Source organism: Phocoena sinus, chromosome 8 (assembly GCF_008692025.1).
Source record: "Phocoena sinus isolate mPhoSin1 chromosome 8, mPhoSin1.pri, whole genome shotgun sequence".
In the NCBI taxonomy this organism is placed as follows: Eukaryota; Metazoa; Chordata; class Mammalia; order Artiodactyla; family Phocoenidae; genus Phocoena; species Phocoena sinus.
This window is the reverse complement of record NC_045770.1, coordinates 79,531,386-79,550,150: the sequence shown is the minus strand read 5'-3', so window position 1 is coordinate 79,550,150 and position 18,765 is coordinate 79,531,386. Positions and strand designations below refer to the sequence as shown.

Sequence of the window (18,765 nt, the reverse complement as noted above, 5' to 3'; positions counted from 1 at the left end):
TGGCATGTGATAAGGGTCAAGGTTCATTTTTTTGGAATATGGATATACAGTTGTTCCAACACTGTGTTGAAAGATAATATTTTCCCTACTCAGTTACCCTGACATTTTTATTTCAAATCTATTGACCAAATATGTCTGGGTCTATTTCTGGACTGTATTCTGTTCAATTGATCCATATCCTATGCCAGTACTACACTATCTGCTTACTATAGCTTTATATAGTAATTCTTGAATTTAAAATGCTTCTAATCAAATAGTGTAAGTCTTCCATCGTTTTTCTTCTATTTCAGAATTGTTTTAGCTGCTCTGCACCCTTTCCGTTTAGAATTAGCTTATCAATTTCCCTAATCATGCTTGCTTGAATAGTGCCTGATACTATTGGGATTGCATTAAATATATAGATCATTCAGGAGAAAATTGCTGTCTTAATAATATCAAATTATAAATCTGTAAACATGATTTTTTTTCTATTTAAGCCATATTTATCTGTTTTTTTCTTCTTTTTTTTTGTTTTCAATGTACAGGGGCATTATACGTCTTTTTAAAATGTATCCCTATGTATTTCATGTTTCTGATGAGAACAGTTATCTTGACTTATTCCTAATATTATCTTGTAATTTTCATATTTGGTTTGGACTTTAGAGAAATAGTGGGCTCCTAAAATGAGCTTGGAAGTGTTCCCTTTTTCTGTTTTTTAAAACAATTTGTGTAGTAATTGGTACTGTTGCTTCCTTAGACGTGTGATAGACTCTACCAGTGAAGCAACTGGAGGCTAGAGTTTTCTTTGTGGGAAAGTTTTAAATTCTGAATTGTTTTTACAAGTAGAGGCTCATTCAGTTACTCTATTTCTTCTTGAATCGGTTTTGGAAAGTGACGTATTTTTAAGGAATTTTGACATCTTATTTAAATTGAATTTATTGGCAAAAAATTGTTTTCAGCGTTCTCTCATATGTATATAAGAGATATGTAGTGATCTGTCATTTACCATCTGTGCGACCTTGGGCAGATTACTTAACTTCTTTGTGGAATTTAACCCAATAGTTAAATTCCAGCATTATTTCAATGGATATTGAGTTCTCAGCAAGAAAGGATTTCCTTTTGCATCTATTGGCAGACCAACAATAAGGAAATATAGCAACTTGGGGAATGACAGGGGCTTTAATTTTTTTATTCTTTGGCCTCTCCTTGAGGCTTGTGGGATCTTAGTTCCCTGAGGAGGGATTGAACCTGTGCCCTCAGCAGTTAAAGCACAAAGTCCTAACCATTGGACCACCAGGGAATTCCCGTGCTTTGATTTTTAAGACCCACCTTTCCTGCACAGCACTGGACATATCTTGTACGTAACTGATGTTCGTTACTTGGGTCTTATTTGAATTGCTTGTATTAAAGTATTCTACAAGATGCTTTTAAGGGAAGAATTTCTTGGCTCATATTTATTTGCTCGATGAAGGGTGATGTATGTGGCATTTGTATTGCATATACTTCATGTTTGCAGATTATTTTCTAAACCTTTGATAAAGAGAGCTAGCCATGTCATTGGTTATTTAGAATTTAGCTGTGTTGGTAGATTATCTTTTGAGTGAGAAAAGGAAGAAACATTGACTTATAGTCTGTGTCAAGTTTTTTCTTCAAGGGGCTAGATAAAATTTTAGGCTTTGTGGACCATGCAATCTCTGTTGCAACTATTTAACTTTGCTGTTGTGGTGCAAAAGCAGCATAGGCAATAAATATGTAAATAAATGTGTGGCCACATTTCAGTAAAACTTTGTTTACAAATACAGGTGGTTGATGGACCATATTTGGCCTGCAGGCCATAGTTTGCCAATCCTTGGTCTGTGTAAGGTTTATAAGAATTACATAGCCAGAGATTTGTCTGTATGTGCCCTTATAGCAGTACTTAATGGGCCAAAATTTGTGCTCTGTAACTCTTTGATGGTGAAAATTTATCCAAGTATTTGTATTGGCAAATTGTCTGGGGAATGTGTACACATGTGGCTCCTATTTTAGAGTGGGGGTAAACATCCATCAAAAAACACTAAGATTCAGGACAGTCTAATAGGTCATAATTTCTGTCCACTAATTTACTCAGCAAATCTTTATAGAACACCTACTATTTACTTAACACTGTTCCAGGCTCTGAGTGTACTTTGTCAAGCAAGACCTTTGTTATGGCCATCATGAAACGTATACTCAAGCTGGTAGACTAAAATTGATCAGGTAAGTGCAGGTATGTTATATATTTTCATAAGCCACACTGTGTCAACCACTATTTTACCACCTATTTTAAGAAATAACTGAAGTTTAGAGAATTGCTGTATATAACACTTCTCCCTTGTATGAGGATGATTACAGATATTCCAATTAAAATTCCTTCATTTTTATTTAAGAAAAGAAAAGAAAGGGAACAAAAAATTAATAAAGAAAAGGAGGAAAAAGCAGCAAAGGAGCTGGAGAAAGAACATTTACAAGAAAAAGCAAAAGAAAAATATGAAGAATGGTTAAAGAAAAAAAATGCTGAAGAATGTGAGAAGAAGAAGAAAGAAAAGGTATTTTCACTAAAGTGATCAGTTAGAATACATGACTTTTGTGTTTACATGTGCCAGCTATATTGTATAAAGAGTTTCTAATAGAAAATTGGCACTATCTTATCATAATATAAATACATGTAGCTACCCCTACTTATACTATAATTAAGCTTCAGAAATGAATATGCATTTGTGGTTTTCTTAGGTTGAGAAGTATTAATAAGCCTATTGATATTTCTGCAGTCAGGTTCAAACTTTTTATTGTTTATGCTTTTAAATATTATTCAGTGCACTTTTATGGAAAGTTTTATTACATTATTATAAATTACTATTCTATTTTAAAACAGCAAATTGCTTTTTTCTTCTTAGGTTTAATGTCATTGTTTAGAGGCAGCCACCTTCATATCACATCCCTGATCATGTTAAATTTTGCTCTCTATAGAATTATGATTCAGTATTTCTGATCAGAAAGCCATTGGGATGGGGAGCTACTGGGGAAAAGAGTCAGTAGAATTTGAATAGAATTTTTAGTTACAGAATATCCCAGGAGATTCTTTGGTCTTGTCATTTTAAGGAAAAAGAAAAACAACGGCAGGCTGAATTACAGGAAAAAAAGGAAATAGCAGAAAAAAAGTTTAAGGAATGGTTGGAAAATGCAAAAAATAAACCTCGTCCAGCTGCAAAGAGCTATGGTTATGCCAATGGAAAACTCACAGGTTGGTTTTTATGTTATGTGGGTTACATAAATATGGCTTGCAGGAGTGAATACTATATATTATGTTTCCTTTTGACAGAAATAGAAATGTGTAAAAATCTTTTTTCTTTCAAATTACTATTTTCTGGAAGATTATAACATACTGTATTCCTGTGGAGATACTACAAATTTGTTGTCATTCTCTAAAACCAGATACATTTTAAAGGCAATAGTGGTAAAACTGCAAAGTAATGATTTCTAAGGTTAAGAAACAAGTAAAATTTTCTTACATTCCTTGGATTTTAAAGCCTTAATCAGGATATATTGAAGGGGTCATTTTCTTCCCCTTTTCTAACCCTCTCTGAGGCAAAGCTTCCAGTGTCTTTGGCACATTCTTTTTGCAGGGTGGAATACTAGACAGCACATGAACCAGACACAGACCTGGTTGGCCTTTAGGCTTGGTCTGATTATAAATGGCAATGCATGTTTTTCTTTGTACTTCATGTTGGAAGCTCATGCCTTGCTGACAGCTGCCTTCACTTGTTTAAGTGATTTATTATTAAAAATACTCCCATTCTGTTTTGTTCACACAATAGGACATATTCCAGACTTTGTTTTGACCATCGTGGTGAAGTGTGTGTTGACATATCTATGCAATCAAAGTGGGTTGCCAATGTCTGAATGACACATTCCTGCTGTCAGGATTTAGGCCTCTCCTGCATGTCACAGAGGTCATCCATTACAGCTACCGAGCAGGGCCTGCTCTGTTTTTTTGTTCTCTTGTTTGAAATAAGAGTAATAAGCAGTGGTTTTAACCAAATGATTGGATAGTAAAGTTAAAACTTAGGTGGAATATACATATTGACTAGAAGTTAATTGGTGAAATAATGGATTATTTTTTTTTGCATTTAAATAAGTTTTATTCTAATAAATATCTTTGCAAATGCTCTACTGCTCTTAATTATCAAAATTACAGTGATATTATGAAATCTGATTAAGTGACAGTGATTTAGAATTTAAGTGGTTCTAAACAAGAATCTTGATTCACTTTAGCTACATATGCAACATACATTTTTTCTGCAAACTTTAGTGTCCGACTAGGGGAAACATGTACACAATCAGCGGTTTCCCCGACTGAGTTAAAATGAAGATTTTGTTCAATTTAAGGGTTCTAAAATTAATTTCTTAGGAGAACTTTTATGAGTTTCTATATATATAGATTTGAACATTAATGTTCTTTGAATGCTTAGATTTATATTTTAATTTTTACTTCAATACTGTGTTTGAAAATATTTGAGAGTTCAAGTTTTAAATGAGTCAAATTGGTTTATCAATGATATTTTTGCCCTTTTAACATTTTTCTATGAACTTTAAAATATGTAGTTTCTTTGATCTCAAAAAGTTTTCTTCTTGTTTTGTTCTGATTTTTTCATAATTTTAGGTTTTTACAGTGGAAATTCTTATCCAGAGCCAGCCTTTTATAACCCAATTCCATGGAAACCAGTTCCTGTGCCTCCTCCCAAAGGAGCAAAGGATCTATCAGGAAAGAAGACTAAACGGCCTGTGATAAGCCAACCAAACAGGTCATCTTCTCTGGTAATGCATAAATCCAGAAGCAATCTTTGTCTTGGAACTCTGTGCAGAATACAAAGACAGTAGATGTGGGAAATTACATGCTTTTACCTGGAGCTATTTAAGATCAGAAATTGTTTTTTTTACTGCTCAATTAGTTGCTCAACATTTGATGTATTATTGATAAGTTCAAACTCTTGCATTTGTATACAGAGTCCTTAGAGTTAATTGAGGAATATATTTTATACATTTTCATTTTTATAAATGCTTCAAGGTTGATCTTGGCATATTGTTTTGCAGGATAAGTGACTGAATCTAACAATTGTGTTTGTATTTAGCTTGTATTAAAACTACCCTCTAATACCAGTAAAAGCAACAATTTTTCATGTGTTCTTTCATACTATATGTTGTGTGTTTATGTTTATGAACAATGTAAGATTAAGTCGTTCAAACAAGCATTTCTAAACTGCATGCTCAAGATGATTCTTAGAAGAATCTAAATGGATTAGAATCCCAGAATAATCAAAAACAGTCTTTGTTGATGGCTTTTGTATTTTTTCCCTGTGTAAATATTTGTAAATCGCTAACTGAAGTCATGTTTGGTAACAGAGAAATGAAGTTTGGGTTTTGAAAGGAAAATTTAAAAACACTGTTTTGGACTCAGTCTTAGATTGGTATGTAGTAATCTTGAGACACTAATATTTTGCTATACTTTGCTATACTTTGTACAAATAGTTATAATTAGTTACGTTGTTAATTTTAAAATTAGAAATATCAATGCATTGTTTTTTAATGTTAAATGTTGAGTGATATTTTACTGAAGTTGAAATCAAAAATCTTAATAAATACACGTTAAGGATAGTATATCAACAGATTACTAAAGTAGCACTCAACACTTTTTATTAAGTTTTAAAAGTCTGTATCTTTTCTTAGTGGGCTATCAAGAAATGAAAATCTGTTGGGGCAATATAAAGTTCAGTAAATTCATTTAAAAGTGATTCCTATTTAGACTGTATTTCATGTTTCTGCTAGGTTAGTCAGTTGTCAAGTTTCTAGTGATTAACCTGCAATGGTGTTGATCAACTGCAGGAAACAGCAATGGGATCTTTGAAGAATATTCATATTGTCAGAAATCTAGAAAAACTCTTTTTTTCCTGCTCATGGGGGTCTGTGAGCCCCATAAGGACTGAGCACTCAATTCAGGCATCTTCATTTGGTTTTATTTTATTTTTTCACTTCTAAGCAGAGAACAGTTTGGGAGGAGTCAGAGTTTGTTGGGTCAAAATATTGGTGAGATTTTGTGGCCTGACCATCCTTCTTGGAACCTGTTAGATGTGGCGAAACTTAACAGGTGATCATTCTACACGAGCAAATTCTATGTAGAGAGAATGTAGAATTTGCCAGGGTAGCAATAAACTTGTGTGTAAAAAACAGCATATATAGGCTTGTGTTCCTGGGCGTTTTAGATATAGTTGTTATATCTAGAAAATCTTCAGTTTTACACAGATTAAGTCATTTAGGCAACTTTTAGCTATAACCATAATCCTAATAAAACTTTTCATTCAATCAGTAATTAATTAGTTTGACCAATGTTAGTTGAACATTTGCTCTGTGAGAAATGTTTTGCATATTGATTTAGGAATTTGAATGATATATTTCTTTAATTCAGTAAACATTTACAGCCTAGCCAGGAAAACATAGAATAAATGCTGTAATACATTATACTTAAAATCATGCTCAGAGTTCATCTGAGAACATAGATAAGAGATAGCTCAGCCTGAGAAGGGATTAAGAAAAGTTACAAAGAGGAGGAGACATTTGAGTTGGTGAAAGATAAGCAGGAATTTTCTAGATGGTTATGAGGCTGACCTTAACCATCATGAACATGTGGTGAGAAGTAGCTGGGAGAGAAGCAGGGGTCGGAGTAAAAAGGTTCTGTATACTGCAGAATTTGGACTTGATCCTGTGGGCTCGAGATACCCTGTTTTACTACCCCAATGGTGCATTTTTTAAAAGATTTTGACCACCAAACATTTATTACTAAAATTCCATTTTTGTTCATCAAAGACTTCTTCAAACCAATCAATACACCTGTTACTAGGAGATTAGTGTTTTTAGCCTGAATCAATTTTTCTTAAAGTCAAGATACTTGGTATTCTAGGCATTGTAAACTATATTAACTGTTTGAAATTTCTATTGAGGTTTTTAAAATATCTCTTTGACCATACTGCTACTTGATTGGAACTGCTCTAAAATATCTAGGCAACCTATAATGTCAACAAATTCATGACCTGAAAGAAAGAACACAGGTATTATAGACCTAGTTTTACATCTACTTATCTGGAAGGTGCCTCATTTTTTTCAATGTTCAGTACCTTATCGAATTTAGAAACTTATTGTGGGGACGTAAAATAATACATGGAAGTACCAAAAAATGCAAGTTTGTTTCTTTTTTGTATGATGATAATTCTGATGAGATGTACCAATATTCTTTCTTTAGTGATAATTGATTTACATAATAACTGACTGTTTAACATACCAATCTTGACTGGTGATATATCAAAATTAACTTGCAGTACTTGGAGTGGATCTTCATTTACCCCTGTGCTAAGGGCAAAAAGTGAATACTGTTGTTTTCATTTTCTTCAAATTGAATCAATGTTTACTGAATACCTACTATGTGCGAGTGAGTATTCTAGATGCTGGAGATTCATCTGTGAATAAGAGAGGGTCCCTGCTGCCCACATGGGATCTTACATGACAGTGATAGGAAACAGATACTAAACATATAAACAAATAATTTATGTGGCTCTAGGTGCTATAAAGAAAATAAAACAGGGCACTATTGGGATAAATAGTGACTGGGTGGAGGAGTGGGTCCACTCTTTTAGGTGGATGGGCATCTCTGAAGTGGTAACATGCTGCTGAGCTAGCCTTGCCTTGCTAAAATATGCAGAAAGAGATATCCAGTCAGAGGAAACAGCCAGTGCACAGGCCCCAATGCAGAAATGAATCTGATGTGTTTGAAGAAAGGTTGGTGTGGCTGGAGTGGAGAAAGCAATGGGGAAAATAGTAGGAGTGAAGGTAGGAGAGTCAGGCAGGGCCAGATCATATATAATCCTGAGTTCAGTAGTTCAGATTTTACCATAATTGTATTGGGAAGCCCTTGAAAGTTTTTAAGCAGGGAATTGATGTGATCTGTTTTATACTTTGAGATTGCTCTGGCTGTGTGAGGAAACTGGCTTGCTGGGGACCAAGAATCAAAGCAGGGAGACTCATTGGGAGGATTTGCAGTATCCAGGAAAGAAATTGTGATAGTCTGTATTAACGTGGCAGCAGTGACATGATAAGAAGTAGAGGTGGATTTGGGATGTATTTTGGAGGTGAGGCAAACAGGACTGCTAACATTTGGGTGTCTGGTTGAGGGAAGGAGGAAAACTCAGATATGACTTCTAGTTTTTAGGCCTGATCCACTGGGTGAATGATGATAACTATCACAGAATTAGAAAGTGATAGGAGCAGATGTATAGGCTGAGAATGGAAAGAGGGGAGTCCTTCAGAATTCTGTCCTAGGTCTGTTAGATTCGTGGTACAACTTAATATCCTGGTAGAAATGTCAGTTAGATACTTGTCTGATGCTCAGGGGAGAGCCAGGATTGGAGATACAAATTTAAGCAACATCAGTATGTAGGTGGTATTTAAAAGCATGGGACTGGATCAGGTTACCTAGGAAGAGTTTAGATAGTCAAAAGAAGGCTGAGTATTCAGATATTCAGAAATTGAGCAGCTAGCAAGGATGCTGAGAAGGAGCAGCCATGAAGTAGAAGGAGACCCAGTAGAGTATGATGTCACAGAAGCCATGAGTAGAAGTGTTAGAAGCAGGGAATTGTGCAGTCTGTCCAGTGCTACCTGACAGACGAGGAAAAGCAGGAAAGAGCCTTCCTTGTTGCATATGGTAAGATGAAGGAAGGCCACTGTTGACCTCAATAGCAAACACGTATTGAATACTTTCTATATGCCTGGCAGTATTCTGTGTGCTTTTATATGTGCTAACTCATTAAGCCTCACAACAACCCTATGAGATACTTTTATTATCCCCATCTTATAGTTGAAACTGAGGCACCGAGAAGCTATGCTGCTTTTATACAAAAAAGTGAGTCACAGAATAGGAATAAGAACTAAGTTCAAAGTCCAAGCTTAACAACCATGTTCTATGTCCCTCCTGTGTAATATATATATGATATGAAAAACTAGTATGAAAGTGCAAAGTAAGTTGAGAGAATGGGAGGTAACAAAGTGGAGACCATATCTGAAGACAACTCTCGGGAGAAGTTTTAGAGTGACGAGAAGATAAGTGAGGTGGGAGCTGGAAGAGGGCATAGGTCAAGGACATTTTCTGTTTGTTTTGCTTACAATAGGTGATAATAAACAGGTGTCCCTGCTGATGTTGATGATCTAGGTGAAGGAGGGTACTTGAAGATTTAGGGGAGATCAAGGATGGTTTTAGCAGTGCAGTTCTTAAATAGCAAAAAAAGAAAAAATAAATGATGGCATATGTGGGAGCAAGGAAATTTCTTCCATTTTTTCAGGAGAGAATGCATAGTACATAGGCTCAGGTGTAGCTCGAGTTAATAGCATTGATGGTAGGAGGAGGATACGGACAGTTCTTGTCTGATAGCTTCTGGTTTTTCAATGAGGCCTGAAAGGGAGGCAAGGCTGTCAGCCAAGGGATGGCATTTGTTGTTGCAAGTAGGAAGGGGAAAAGGTTACAGAGAAGTGAGCATTTTGGAGAGCAGAGGACAAATTTACCAGGGAAATCAGTGGGACTGACCGATGGGCAATGTTATTTGCCGTTTGATAATTTTGGTCCAAAAAGGGAGCAATTAGCAGGATTCTGTCATGTTTTTCTCCATTTCTGGAGGAAAGTTTAGCTACTTGGGTTTAGGAGCAGAGTAAGGCTTAATTAGGGTTGGACAAGCAGGGCAAGTAGGATGGAGAGAGAAAGGAGCAAAATGATTTCAAGGGAGTGATCATAGCACTGAAACATGGTATTTAACAAGGGCTGAGTGATGGGTGGTGAGGAAGAATTTTCAGTTGATGAGCGTTTCCAGTGCTATTGGAGAATGTTGGGTCAGGGATGCTTGAGGGAAACTGGAGAGGAAGGAGCTTGTAGTTAGAAGGTGGAGACAGCAAGATCCAGAGTATGACCACAGCAGTGGTGACCCAAATGGAGTATATCAATGAAGTTGAGGAAATTTAAAAAGTAAGAGGCCAGAGTACTGGAAGGATTTTTTTTTAAATATGGATGTTGAAATTGTCAAGGATTATGATAGAAGTAGTGGTAGAAAGAAAGTTGGTGAGCCGGCTGCTAGAATTTCAGTGAACCAATGTAACTTACTAGCCAGGTAACAGTCAAAAAGAGCAACATTGGCTAGTATGGTCAGATGAAATATTCTTCAGAAGAACTTGGAGTTTTGAAGAAGGTAGGGAGGTTTAGGAGTGGCCGTGGTGAATAAGGTAGGTAGGGACAGTACCTACCTACCAACTCTAAGCCTCAAAGTTTATGTATCCCAGAGGTAGGGGACTGCAAAAGAAGAGCATTGTCGGCAGTCCATTGCAGGCAAGAAAAGCTTTTAAAAGTATTTCAAAAAAAAAAAAAAAGGGGGGGACTTCCCTGGTGGTCCAGTGGTTAAGTCTCCACACTTCCAGTGTAAGGGGTGTGGGTTCAATCCCTGGTCAGGGAACTAAGATCCCACATGCCGTGTAGCCATAAGAAAGCATTTCAATAGCAGGATGGGGGCAGTGCAGGGAGGTAGAGGCCAAAAACAGAGCTAGCAGTAATGATATTGTGGAACTATTCCAGGGAGAGGTGACAGGATCAGGTGAGGACAGTAGAGATAGAGAAGAGATGTGTGAAAAATCTGTCCAGAGTAGAACTTGTTTTAGAGCTGACTGGTGATGATAACATTAGCAGAGAAAGGGAATACAGAAAAGGACAGATTTGGGGGTAAGAAACTGAGGGGTTTTTTTGTTTGTTTTCTTGTAAATTGTTTGTCATGGTAGTAAATGCACACAGTGTAAAAATAAAAAAGTAATAAAAGCTTTGCCTCACTTCTCGCTACCTCACAGTCCTGCTTCCAGGGGGATATTTACTTGTATCACTTCTTTGATAATTTCCTCCCCACAGAATTCTCTGTTGTCTTTTTCTGTGATTTGTTTAGGCAATTATTGTCTTCCTGAATCAGTTCTCTAATTATTTTTTTAAAGTGTTTTTTCCCCTCTAATCTTACCTTTCTTTTTTCTTTTCCCTGGTAAGAGGGACTACTTTTTGTGACATTTCTTTGATGTTATCTTCTAATTTTTGAATAATTTTTTATGGCTATCTTATTTTAAATCCCAAGCACTCTTTGTTTTTTCTGTTTATTCCCTTTTTCATAACATCCTGTACTTATTTTTTTGTTGTAATATCTTTTCTCATCTCTAAGTACATCAATTGCCATTTTTTTTCTTCATACTTAACCAGCTCTGTTTCTTCCGGGTGCCTTTTCTCCCCCTTCATTTTCTCTTTTTCAGTTCTCAAATGTTTGTTAATCCCCGTCTGACATTTATGTTCACAATGTGAATTTCTGTTTGTTCATACTTAAGAATGGGGCATTAAAAAGCTGAATGGAAGCTATGTTGGCATAAGCAGGGCTTGTTGATGGTGGATTTTGTTGTTGAGGGAACCTCCAGATACCTGGAAGCCTTCCCCTTAGGCTATTTAATTTCTCAGAGAACATTCTTCTAATCTTCCTGGTGAATATAAACCAGCTGCAGTTTTCCTGAGTAGCATCTGAGAAGGTGGTTCTGTATATCACATTTCATTATGAAACACTGTCACTTTACCTGTGTTTCAGTTCAGGTAGTGCATAAGCTCTGTTCTCCGTGGTACCTGGGGTCTCCATATACTGAGCCCTTCCAGGGTTCTGTAGGCTGAATCAGCTTTCTTTCCCCCCTTCACACCCTGCCCTCACCCAGTATCTGTTTTATCATTTAGAAACCTTTAAAAGGAAAAGAGAAACAGAAGGGGAAAAAAGGCACCTGGAGGAAACAGCCAATTTAAAAAGCAGGAAAAAATTGTAACTTATTAATATTCTTAGTGATGAGATAAAACACCACATCCCTACTGTCCTAACCCCCGCTACTCTCCTAACTCAGTTATTTTCACCTCTGTCCATTTTCCACCTTCCAGAAATTTGTTGAAATCTTTAGTTAACTGTTCTCTTCTGTCCTCTTTACCCTTGTGGATTTGTACCTTTTTTTCCCCTTTCTTTCTTAAAGAAATTCCTTTGCCATCCTTTTAGCAGAGATTGGGGAAGGAAAAGAGATAATTGTATATGATTATTCTGTTGTATTTAATTGGAAATCTTTAGTTGTAAACATATTGACATGGGGTACTTGTGGAGATGCAAGTTTATTGCCCAGGTGAGAAATACAGTTTAGGGATAGATATTTAGACCTCATCAGTTTGACTTACTTATTGAAGCTATGGGGATGGATCACATTTCCCAGGAGAAGTTTGAAGCATGATATTCATTCATTCATTCAACACATATTCATCAAATGCCTACCGTGTGCTGACAGGGAGAAGATGGACTAGGCTGGAATATAGAGAAAGGACATAAAGAACATAGGGATAGGGAGAGAGGGGCCAAGATACTGAAGTAGAAAGACCTTGAGCACACCTCCCCTCATGAGCACACCAAAATCACAATTGTCTGCAGAACAGCTATCTGTGAAACAGACCAGAATCTAACAGGAAAGATTTTCTACAACTGAAGACATAAAGAAGGAACCACCACAAGTTGGGCAGGAATGATGGACTTGTGATATCAAGTCCTATACCTTTGGGTGGGTGACCCACAAACTGGAGAATAATTATATTGCAGAGGTTTTCCCACAGGACTGAGAGTTCTGAGCACCACGTCAGGCTCCCCAGCCTGGGGGTCCTGTACCAGGAAGATGAGCCCCTAGAGCATTTGGCTTTGAAGCGCAGCAGGGCTTATTTTGGGAGTCCCACAGGAGTGGGAAATAGAGACTTCACTCTTAAAGGGTGCACACAAAATCTCATGTACACTGGGACCCAGGGCAAAAGCAGTAATTTGATAGGAGCCTGGACCAGACCTACCTACTGGTCTTGGAGAGGTGGGGGCAGGGGGCCCCTGCAACTCGCCCTTGGGACATAAACACTGGTGCCAGCCATATTTGGGAGCTTTCTACCACATGGGTACATCTGCTGGTGGCTGCTATTGTGGGATCCTCCCTCTAGCTCATTAGCACCAAGATCTGGCCCCACCCAACAGCCTGCAAGCACCAGTACTGGGACACGTCAGGCCAAACAACTAACTGGGCAGGGACGCAGCCTCACCCATCAGCAGACAGGCTGCCTAAAGACCTCCCAAGCCAACAGTCACCTCTAGACACAGTCCTAGACACACCTCTGCCCACCAGAGGGCCAAGACCCAGCTCCACCCACCAGTGGGCAGGCACTGCCAATGGCCTCCAGGAAGCCTGCACAAGCCTCTAGACCAGCCTCACCCACCATGGGGCAGACACAAGACTTAAGAAAACCACAATCCTTAGCCTGCAGACCCAGCCCACCCACAACAAGCCAGACCCTATCCTGGGAAGAGTTGGACCCTTGTCTTGCTGATCAGCAGGTAAAAACAAGTTTCAGGACACTCTACGCCTCATATCCAACTGTGTCAGGAGCCAGTCCCCCCTCCACCAGTTATCTGACCAGCTCTGGGAACCCTGGGCCCTGCAGCCACACTCCAGGACCTGGCTATGCCTGCTAAAAGTCTGGTACTAACTCCAGGACCTGGCTTCACCCACCAGTTAAGGGGCAACACCCTCGGAGTCTTCTAGACCCTGACTCTGCCCAACAGAGAGCCAGCACTAGACCTGGAGCCCACTGGGGTTCTGCAGGTAGCTGCCTTGTGGCCAGGCCCCACTAACCAGCAGCCAGCAGCATCTGCACAAGGCAGGGCCTGGAAACTAACTAGGCTAGGGACCAACCAAGCCTACCAGACTGCCCACATAGCCTGACACAATAGAAGGAAACATGCAGCCCTCTTAGGGGAGACACTTAGAGCATATAGCTTGGGTGACAAAATGGGAGTGTGCTTGCTGGGATGCATAGGATGTCTCCTACAGAAGGCCACATCTCCAAGGTTGAGAAACGTAATTAATCTACCACATCCATAAAAGTACAGATACCAACTTAGACAAAATTAAGCAGCAGAGGAGCATGTTCAAGAAGAAGGAACAGTGGGAATTCCCTGGTGGTTTGGACTCTGTGCTTTTACTACCAAGGGTGTGGGTTCAATCCCTGGTCGGGGAACTAAGATCCCAAAAACCGTGCAGCCTAGGCAAAAAAAAAAGAGGAACAAGATAAAACCCAAGAAGAACTAAGTGAAGTGGAGACAGGCACTCTACCAGAGAAAAAGTTCAGAGTAATGATCATAAAGATGATGAAAGAACTTGGGAGGAGAATGGATGAAGAGTGAGAAGTTAGGAGTTTTTAACAAAGAGTTTGAAAATACAAAGAACAAGCAAAGAGAGATGAACAATACAATAACTGAAATGAAAAATACACTAGTAGGAATCAATAGTAGACTAAATGAGGCAGAAGAACAATCAGTGAGCTGGAAGACAAAGTAGTGGAAGTCATTGCCACTGAACAGAAAAAAGAATGAGAAGAAATGAGGACAGTTCAAGAGACATCTGGGACAACATCAAGTGCACTAATATTCACATTATAGGGGTCCCAAAAGGAGAACAGAGAGAAACGGTCTGAGAAAATATTTGAAGACATAAGAGCTGAAAACTTACCTAACCTGGGAAAGGAAAAAGTCACCTAAGGCCAGGAAGTACAGAGAGTCCCATACAGGGTGAACCCAAAGAGGAACACATCAAGACACATTGTAATCACAATGACAAACATTACAGATAAAGAGAGAATATTAAAAGCAGCAAGGGAAAAGCAACAAATAACATACAAGGGAACTCCCATAAGGCTATCAGCTGAGTTTTCAGCAGAAACTCTGCAGACCAGAAGGGAGTGACACAGTATATTTAAAGTGATGGAAGGGAAAAACCTACAAACAATAATATTATATCCAGTGAGGCTCTCATTCAGATTTGATGGAGAAATCAAAAGCTTTTCAGACAAGCAAAAGCTAAAAGAGTTAAGCACCAACAAACCAGCTTCACAACACATGTTAAAGGAATTTCTCTAGGTGCAAAAGAAAAGGCCACAACTAGAAACAAGAAAGTTATGAAATGAAAAATCTCACCGGTAAAGACAAACATACAGTAAAGGTAGTAAATCAGCCATACACAAAAGTAGTAGGGTGGTTAAAAGACAAAACTACTAAAATCATCTGTATACACAATAAGAAGTTAAGGGATAACAAAACAGTTAGATGTGAAATATAATCTCAAAAACAGTAATAGTGAGGGGAGGAAAGTACAAATGCAAGGTTTTTAAAATGTATTTGAAATTAAGAGATCAGCAACATAAAACAATCATATGTATAATTAATATATATTAAATATATAATTTATATTAAACAATATGTAATTTATATATATTAATATATATTATATATGTATATATGTGTGTATGTATATATACATATATATATACTGTTATACAAAAACCTCAGGGTAACTGCAAATCAAAAATCCACAATAGATATACACACAAGAAAGAAAAAGGAACCCAAACAAAACACTAAAGATAGTCATCAAATCACAAGAGAACAGAAGAGAAAAAAAAAGACCTACAAAAGCAAAAACAAAACAATTAACAAAGTGGCAGTAAGAACAGACATATCAAATACTACCTTAAATGTAAATGGACTAAATGCTCCAACCAAAAGACAGAGTGGCTGAATGGATAAAAAAACACGACCTGTATATATGCTGCCTACAAGAGACTCACATCAGATCTACTGCCACACAGATACTGAAAGTGAGGGGATGGAAAATCTATTCCATTCAAATTGAAATTTTAAAAAAAATCCAGAGTAGCAATACTTATATATGAAAAAATAGACTTTAAAATATGGCTGTTACAAGAGACAAAGAATGATACTACATCATGGTTAAGGACACAATCCAAGAAATAAGATATATATATAACAATTGTGTATATGTACATAGATATGCACCCAACATAGGAGCAGCATAATGTATAAGGCAGATATTAACAGAAATAAAAGGAGAAATTGACAGTAACACAATAATAGTAGGGGACTTTAAAACCTTACTTACACCAAGGGACAGATCATTCAGACAGAAAATCAATAAACATAGACCATAAATAACACATTAGACCAGATGCACTTAATTGGTAGCATTCCATCCCAAAGCAGCAAATTCACATTCATTTCAAGTGCACATGGAACATTCTCCAGGATAGATCACATGCTAGGCCACAAAACCAGCCTTGGTAAATTTAAGAAAACTGAAATCATATCAAGCATTTTTTCCTACCAGAATGCCATGAGACTAGATATCAGCCACAAGAAAAAAAGTGCAAAAATCACAAACACGTGGAGGCTAAACCATATGCTACTAATCAACAGATGGATCATTGAAGAAATCAAAGAGGAAATTAAAACATGCCTAGAGGAAATGAAAACAAAAAGATGATGATACAAAACCCATGGGATGCAGCAAAAGAAGTTCTAAGAGGGAACTTTATAGCAATACAAGCTTACTTCAGGAAATAAGAAAAATCTCAAATAAACAACCTAATCTTACACTTAAATAAATTAGAGAAAGAACAAACAAAAGCCAACATTAGTAGATGGCAAGATATCATAAAGATCAGAGCAGAAATAAATGAAATAGACACAAAAACAGAAAAGAGCAATGTAACTAAAAGCTGGTTCTTTGGAAAGATAAACAAAACTGATAAACCCGTAGCCAGATTTGCCAAGGAAAAATTGGAGAGGAACCAAATCAATAAAATTAGAAATGAAAAAGGAGAAGTTACAACCAATATCACAGAAATACAAAGGATCATAAGAGACTACAATGAAAAACTATACACCAATAAAATGGACAACCTAGAAGAAATGGACAAATTCTTAGAGAGGTACAATATCACAAGACTGTACTAGGAAGAAATAGAAAATACGAACAGACCAATTTCCAGTAATGAAATTAATCAGTACTTTAAAAACTTCCAACAAAAGCCCAGGACCAGATGACTTCACAGGTGAATTCTACCAAACATTTAGATACGAGTTAATACCTATCCTTCTCAAATTTCTGCAATTAACTTCAGAGGAAGGAACACTTCTGGACTCATTCTCTGAGGTCAGCATCAACCTGATACCAAAACCAGACAAAGACATCCAAAAAAAGAGAGAGAGAGAGAAATTAGAGCCCAATATAACTGATTAACATAAATGCTAAAATCCTCAACAAAATATTACCAAACCAAATCCAACAATATATTAAAAGGATCATACACCATGATCACGTGGGATTTATTCCAAAGATCCAAGGATTTTTCAGTGTCCACAAATCAATCAAAGTGATACACCACATTAACAAATTGAAAAAGAAAAACCATATGAACATCTCAATAGATACAGAAAAAAGCTTTTGATAAAATTCAACATCCATTTACACTAAAAAGTCCCCAGAAAGTGGGCATAGAGGGAAAATACCTCAACATAATAAAGGCCATATATGACAAACCCACTGCTAACATCATACTCAATGGAGAAAAGCTGAAAGCATTTCCTCTGAGATGAGGAACAAGACAAAGATGCCCACTCTCGCCACTTTTATTCAACATAGTTTTGGAAGTCATAGCCACAGCAATCAGAGAAGAAAAAGAAATAAAAGGAGTCCAAATTGGAAAAGAAGAAGTAAAACTGTCACTGTTTGTAGATGGCATGATATACAGAAAATCCTAAAGAGGCCACCAGAAAATTACTAGAGCTTATCAATGAATTCAGTGAAGTTGCAGGATACAAAATTAATATACAGAAATCCGTTCCATTTCTCTATACTAACAATGAACTATCAGAAAAATGAAACAATCCCATTAAAAAATAGAACACTCTTTGACCTAAATCACAGCAATATTTTTTATGCTATCACTTAAAAGGAAGGAAATAAAAATAGACAAATGAGACCTAATTAAAACTAAAAGCTTTCACACAGCTAAGGAAACCATCAACAAGACGAAAAGAAAATTACTGAATGGGAGAAAATATTTGCAAACCATATGAACAATAAGGGGTTAATATCCAACATATAAAAACAGCTCAAAAACTTCACATCAAAAAGCAAGCAACCCGATTAAAAAATGGGCAGAAGCACTAAATAGACATTTCTCCAAAGAAGGCATATAGATGGCCAGAAAGCACATGAAAAGATGCTCAACCTCATTCATCATCAGAGAAATGTAGATCAAAACCACAATGAAATATCACCTCACATCTGTCAGAATGGTTATTAACAAAAAGAATCGCAAATAACAAACATTGGAGAAAAGAGAACCCTTGTACATTGTGGAATGTAAACTGGTGCAGCCACTGTGGAAAACAGTATGGAGGTTTCTCAAAAAACTAAAACAGAACTACAATGAGACCAGCAATTACACTCCTGTGTATATATGTATATTAAAAAAATTAATTGGAAAAGATACATGCACGCCAATGTTCATAGCAGTGTTATTTACAAGTGGCAAGATATGGAGGAAACCTAAGTGTATATCAAGCAATGAATAGATAAAGATGTGGTATATATATTCAATGGAATACACATACCTCATGGTAACTGCAAACAAAAATCTACAAAAGATACACACACACAAAAAGAAAAAACAATCCAAACACAACACTAAAGATAGTCATCAAATCACAAGAGAATAGAACAAAAGAAGGGAATGAAAAGACCAACAGA

The 18,765-nt window shown here is 37.0% G+C and overlaps 1 protein-coding gene across 1 annotated transcript in view; it reads left to right on the top strand.

Annotated features, from left to right (window-relative positions):
- CCDC34 (coiled-coil domain containing 34) overlaps positions 1-10,902 on the top strand; it is a 53,834-nt gene extending 42,932 nt beyond the window's left edge. Inside the window, exons 4-6 of the mRNA XM_032641581.1 lie at positions 2,388-2,546; positions 3,100-3,241; positions 4,661-10,902. Of these exons, the coding sequence (XP_032497472.1) occupies positions 2,388-2,546; positions 3,100-3,241; positions 4,661-4,878 (519 nt within the window). The 3' untranslated portion in view covers positions 4,879-10,902. The remainder of the gene's footprint in view (positions 1-2,387; positions 2,547-3,099; positions 3,242-4,660) is intronic.
- The last annotated feature ends 7,863 nt before the right edge of the window (positions 10,903-18,765 follow it).